The sequence below is a fragment of the Nestor notabilis genome, unplaced genomic scaffold (genome assembly GCF_000696875.1).
Source record: "Nestor notabilis isolate BGI_N333 unplaced genomic scaffold, ASM69687v1 scaffold10169, whole genome shotgun sequence".
NCBI lineage: Eukaryota > Metazoa > Chordata > Aves > Psittaciformes > Psittacidae > Nestor > Nestor notabilis.
Genome location: NW_009945046.1, coordinates 6,983 through 13,424, shown reverse-complemented (window position 1 = coordinate 13,424; position 6,442 = coordinate 6,983). Strand labels below are relative to the sequence as shown.

The following is a 6,442-nucleotide window of genomic DNA, read 5'->3' as shown; positions in this document are numbered from 1 at the left end:
GTTTGAGACATCTGTGTTTTAAATAAGGAACCTCCTGCCTAGAATATGCAGTCATGCAGCAGCACAATGAAGAACTCAGGGGGTACGTGGGCAGAATTTAGATCCAGCTTGCTGGGGAGTGTGGTAAGTCTGGTGTTTGTGTCATAGCTCTGCCCACAAGGAACCTCAGACTTGTAAAACAACGTTGAAGTTCTTTGTCCAGTCAGCGTGCATCCTTTATGTGATTTCTGCTGCGGGCACAATTGGTTTTGATCTTGTGAGTTATGGTGCATGGTATAATTCCTAGGAAGAACTGTACTCGCTTGTTTTGCCCCCAGAGAGATGTTTTACAATACAGCTGCTCAAGCACTGTCTGGATGAGTCTGAAATATCAGAAGCCACAGACTCTTAAGTTTTTCTATGAAAATGGGTCAGCAGCATCCTGCAGCTCACTCGTGCAGAACTGGCCCTGAAGCTGCCAGCTCCTTGAAGCACACACCACACAAAGTGGAGTGAGGGAGGAGGAGCAGGAGGTCTTTGGATGTGGGTGGCCTTTAGATCTTATCAACGGCACAAGACAGACCAACCTGAAGTCTCTTTTAACTCTCTAAGCCCAAGGAGTCCCTCCCAATAGCCAAGGACTTACCGTGCTGCAAGGCAGCCTAGAAGCTACCTGCCTCTCCAAAGCTGCTGTAGCGGAATCAGATAGCTGTAACGTTCAACCTTCCTCTTCTCCTTTCCCACTGAAATGTCACCACTTGTCACAGAACCACGGAATAGTTGAGATTGGGAGGCAGCTCTGGTGATCACCAGTGCCCTGCCCAAAGCAGGGTCAACTACAGCAAGTAACTATGGACATTGTCCAGCTGGCTTTTGAACATCTCCGAAAGAGCGAGGCTTTAGCACCCCTGGGAAATGGGTTCTAGTTTTTGACCACGTTCACTGTACATTTGTAAAGAAAAAAAAGAGAGAGAGAAAAATAAAGGAAAAAAAAAATTCAAGATCCCCCTGACCCCCGTGACCCTTTTCTTCATCAGGCCGAACAGCCCCAGCTCTCACAGTCTCTCCTTGTACAAAAGATGCTTCAGTTCCTTTATCATCTTAGTCGTTCTTTGCTACTTGCTCCAGTAAATCCACGTGTTTCTTGTACAGGGGAGCCCCAAACTGGATGCACGGCCTGACCAGTGCAGACTAGAGCACTTCTGGCAGCTTTCTGCCTAATGCAACCAAGGAGGGTGTTGGCCACGTTTGCCATGAGGGCGTGAGGGCGCATTGCTGTCCCATGTTCAATTTTCCATGTGCCAGGAATTCCCAGACCCTTTTCTGGAAAGCTGCTTTCCAGACAGTTGACCCGCGGTGTGTACTGGTTTCTCACCATGTGCATTTACCTTTACTGAACTTCATGAGGTCCCTTTCTGGCCATTTCACCAAACATGCCCAGGTCTGTCTGAATTTTGGGACAACCACCCGGTGTATCAGCCATTCCTTTCGGTTTTGTATCATCTGAGAACTTACTGAGGGTAAGAAAACTTACTCTGTTCTATTGTGAAGGTCACAGACACACTGCTGCACCTAGTGTGGAGCCCTGGGGCATGTCTGGTCACTAGCCTGAAGCTGGGCTGCGTGTCACTGCTCACAGCCCTCTGGCAAGGTTTTATCCATCTCACTGTCTACTCACCCAACTTTATACTTTATCAGTACTTGTCCGTGAGGATGTTGCAGGAGACAATGTCAAAAGCTTTATGGATGTCAAGATAAACAACACCCACAGCTCTCCGTACAGCGAGTCACCTCATTGTAGAAGGCTACCAGGTCAGTCAGGCATGTCTTCCCCTTTGCAAGTCCATGCTGACAAGAAGGCGATTGCCCTGCCGGGGCAGAGGGATTGGGCTAGATGATCTCCAGAGGTCCCTTCCAACCCAAACCATTCTGTGATTCAGTGATTCTTATCCTTCATGTGTCTGGAAATGGTTTCTAGGATTAGTTGCTCTATCAGCTTCCCGGGGGGAGATGTCAGGCTGACTGGCCTGTCCTTCCCTGGATGCTGCTTCTTGAAGACAGGAGTCACATTTCGTGTCTTCCAGTCTTCAGGTTCCTTTCCTGATTGCCATGACCTTTTAAAGGTTGTTGAGAGCGGCCTTGTGATGAAGCCAGCTCCCACAGCACCCGTGGTGTGTCCCATCAGGGTCTATGGACTTGTGTATGTACATTTAGTTTCAATGTTCCTCCACCAAAAGTAAGTCTACCTTGTACTGGACTTCCTTATAGTTTTCATGGACCTGAGATTGCTGAAGGTATTTCACACCTTACCAAAGACTAAGCCAAAGAAAGCGCTGAGTCACAGCGTGTATCACCCTTTTCTATGTCTTTCTGACCAGTTCCATACAGGCCCACATTTTTCCCTAGGTATTTTTTGCTTCCTGATGTACCCAAAGAAACCTTTCTTGTGGCCCTTCACACCAGATGCCAATCCAGGCAGGCTTTGTCTTTCCTAACCCCATCCTCGCAAGCGAGGGAATTCCTCCTTGGTCACTGGGAACCTGCTTCAACCTTTTGTACCCTTCTCTTTTCTATGTTTGAGTTCAGTCAGAAGCTCCCTGCTCATCCAGCGGGCCCGCTGTCACCATCGCTCTGTAACCTGCTCACTGCCTGGGCCACTCTTGACTTCAGAGGAGCTGATCCTTGAAAACCATCCAGCTACTCTGAACCTCTTCTCTCTAGGACTTTGTTTGCCATGGGAGACCTAAAAGCAGATTCCTGAGCAGCCCAAAGGCTGCTTTCTTCAAGTCCAGGGTTGTGATTCTGCTTTTTGCAGGTTCTTCCTTCTTTTCAGGATCCTGAACTCCAACATCTTAGGTTACTGCGGCCAAGCCTCCCCCCGCCTTTACATCCCCAACCAGTTCTTGTCCATGTCCTTAAAAATAAATGGAACAAGAAGAGAAAGAAGGTGAAGGACATGAAGAAAAGGGATGGAAAATATTTTTATGTTTCAAAATTAAACATATATACTCCTGGTCACCTATAACGTAAAAGTAATTATGAAATGTTAATAAAATTACATTTCCAGACTTTGACTAAACCTGAGAATTAACAAAATGAGTGAATTGTGAAGTCCTCTTCTGTTCTGAAAGTGCTATTATTTGTTTTCCCTCTGAAGACTAGCAGTACAAGCTTATGCTTTTAATAATGGACTCTACAGATTCAGCTTGTTCGATGCATTCAGTTGCTGAGGGAATGTGACATTGCAGTTAGCTCAAACAGAGTTTGGTGCCACCATGGCAGGAACATGCTTTTTTTCACTGTAACTCTGAAAACGTAGAGCTCTGTGCTGCAATAGAAGAACACAGGTTTCCTGTGTGGGTCCCCGTGACACCTACTTCTCATCTCTCAGTTTCCCTGTTCCTGTCTGATAGTAACAATCAATTTGTCATCCTGCAGAGTCACACACGGAGGCCAGGACAGATGCATCACCCGTTCTACTATAGCATTTCAGCTTCCTCCTGTGGAAATCAGGTAAATCCCCTCAATTTTCTTGTCAAAACTCTCAAAGGATTTTTGGTTTTCAATCAGTATGTCATTGATATAGATCCAATGCATCTGTATTGCTTTTATTGCTGGTGCTTGTAGTGAAAGAGAGAAATCCACTCTGCAAATTGTCCCACTAGAATTACCCATGTCTGTCTCTTTGCTACATAAGGAAATGTAATTCCTCACCTTTGTCATTTTGGTCAAGCTTAAGTTGCTTTCTTATATTAGTTGATGTAGAGAATGCTCGGTTACTTCACCTCTCTGTGAAAGTAAGATCCCCTGTCTAACACTGACCTACCTAGCATTCATCATAGGAGCAGTTTAATCATAAACGATAGAGCTCTTTGAGAGGTATTGTCATTGCTTAAATTACTTTGTATTCAAGAAAGCTGATTGAAACTACATGATATTTAAAATCCCTTCCACCCGAACCATTCTCTGATTCAGTGACTTGTTCTGTATATTACTCTTCTGCTAATAATATGTGCTATCATTAGAAATGATTCCCAGCTGCTGGAAGGAAAGCTCTTTTGACCTTCAGGGAAACTCAGATCCAGACCTGGACTTTGTAGCTAATAGGACTTCTAAATTCCAAGTAAAGCAAAGTAAAAAAACCCAACACTTACGAGCATATGACAGGAATAAAAAGGAGCACATCTACCTGAATGTGAAACACGGCACTTCTTCCAAGAAACAGATGATGAGAAGACAAAGAACAGAGGAGGACAAGAATATCACGAACGAAGGTAAAGTCTGTTAATGGGAAAGATGTGTGCATTACTGAATAAACAGTCTAACAGAGTTCATGTCTGAAGGGGACCTACACAGATGCCAGAGAGGGACTCTTCATCAGAGACTGGAGCGATAGGACAAGGGGTGTTGTGTTCAAACTTAAACACGGGACATTTAGGTTAGATATAAGGACGAAGTTCTTTACTGTGAGGGTGCTGAGGCGCTGGAATGGGTTGCCCAAAGCAGAGGTAAATACCCCATCCCTGGCAGTGCTCAAGACCAGGTTGGACAGAGCCTTGGGTGACATGGTCTAGGCTGAGGCGTTCCTACCCATGGCAGTGTCTTGGAACTAGATGATCTTAAGGTCCTGTATGTGGTATCAAAAAAGTCACTGTAGTTGGACTTCTCTTCAGAGGTAATCCTGAGTTGTGACTGACCAGTAAGTGCCTGCAATGGGAGAAGGCAACTACGCAAGTGCCGTGCACGCATGAAGCACGCAGTATTGACCGTGGCTGCCAGAAAGAAAGCTGAGTGTAACATTAAGGGGACCACAGACGTACCTTGTTTTTAGATTAACAGTTGTATCAGTTGAGTGATCAGCTGGTGTAAATTTGTGTAAATATTTTTGCCTGTGAGTTGATTAAAAGAGTGTGAATGTCCTCCTGAGTTAGCCAGAGCAGCATGGGGGGGGTGTGTGTGTGACAGCCTGACACAGAGCACAACCACTGAACAACTGACAAAAAGAGCTTTGCAGGCAGCAACAGGCTTGAACTGCTTAAACCCACACGCTGGTGCCACTCAGCGTTGAGACGAGGAGCAAACCAGAGAGCCTGGCGACGAGGATCACATTTTTCTTGTGATCCAGCTGTGTATCGAAATTGCTACATTCTGCTAAATGTAATTTGCACTTATGTGTTGCCTTCAACACAGAGCTGTATCATCCTGCTGCATCAGAACCTGTGCAACATCACTTACCTGTTAAAAAAATTAACTGATATTAAACACTGAATTATCCATGTTTGGAATATCAAAAAGAACGCAGACAGTACTGCACTCTAACGTGAATGTAGGCTGAAGGAAACAGATGCTGCAGTTTGACATATATTGTATTTCTAGAGCTGATCCCCTTGAGAAAACCTCACCTTTATCATATTTATGTTCTTTTCCTTCTTGTTAGATTCTCCTGCTTTATGTACCAACTGCCGAATTGTTGCAGTGATTCTAGGGATCCTCCTCTTGGCATCGCTGGGAACAGCACTGGGTTTTATTATCAAGGGTAAATAAATACCTTCCATTGCAAGTATTTTATTTGAAGTTAAAACTTTGTCAGGAAGCAAAACAGCTTTTGAAATATGCTCAGGGGTGCAAGAAGAGTGTGGAAATATCTTTTCTCTGTTAAAAAAGACTTGATTCTGTTTTCTGAGAGTTTGGAATATTAAGCTTTATCTAGTTAGACCTGTCCTCAGCAGGTTTTAAAGCACAGAGAATGTCAAAGATGCCTTTGAAAGGGGCAGCCGGGCAGACTTCACTGTGTAGCAAGCACACTTTGTTGGGTGCTCAGCCACCCACGAGCATTTACATCCTGGTGAATGCAGCTCTAGGCTGCGGGACACAACCAGAAAGCCCATGTTTTTCTTGTGTATCTGGAGATCAGTGGAGCACGGTGAGAGGATGAACCCTGAGGTGCCCAGTGGCCATCCATGGGCCAGTAGCACCAGCTGCTCTCCTGTTAGGAAGGAAAAGGAGGGTACTTCAAACTGCAAGACCTCCATGACTAGCGGCTGTTACAAAATGATTCCTGATCCTTGGAAGTTTAAGCCTTTTGACCAGCCTGCCGTGAAATGCTGCAAAGCTGAGGCTCTGGCAAGTGTAGGAATCAGAAATGATGCTTGTACAAAGCAGCAGTGCTCAGAAATGTGCTACAGGACGTGTCCCGGCAGCAGTGAGCTTAGTGGTGGGGACTGTATGGAAATGGGTGAACTGCCCAATGGGTCCCCTGCCACAAACCTGCCGGGTTCCACGGCTTTGCCTATCCCATTGGACAGAAGGAAACGTGGGCCAAAGATGAAGTTTATATGGGGAAGACAGAATGAAAAGGGGAGGGGAAAACAAAAGAGCAAAAACCCTGGAAAGGAAAAGAAAGGTCCCAAGAGAGCCCTCCATGCTCTCCCCCCTATTCCCATCTGGTAAATGGATGCTTTCC

The 6,442-nt window shown here is 45.5% G+C and overlaps 1 protein-coding gene across 1 annotated transcript in view; it reads left to right on the top strand.

Annotated features, from left to right (window-relative positions):
• The first annotated feature begins 4,006 nt into the window (after positions 1–4,006).
• LOC104412102 (killer cell lectin-like receptor subfamily G member 1) overlaps positions 4,007–6,442 on the top strand; it is a 4,698-nt gene continuing 2,262 nt past the window's right edge. Inside the window, exons 1-2 of the mRNA XM_010022706.1 lie at positions 4,007–4,253; positions 5,417–5,515. Of these exons, the coding sequence (XP_010021008.1) occupies positions 4,007–4,253; positions 5,417–5,515 (346 nt within the window). The remainder of the gene's footprint in view (positions 4,254–5,416; positions 5,516–6,442) is intronic.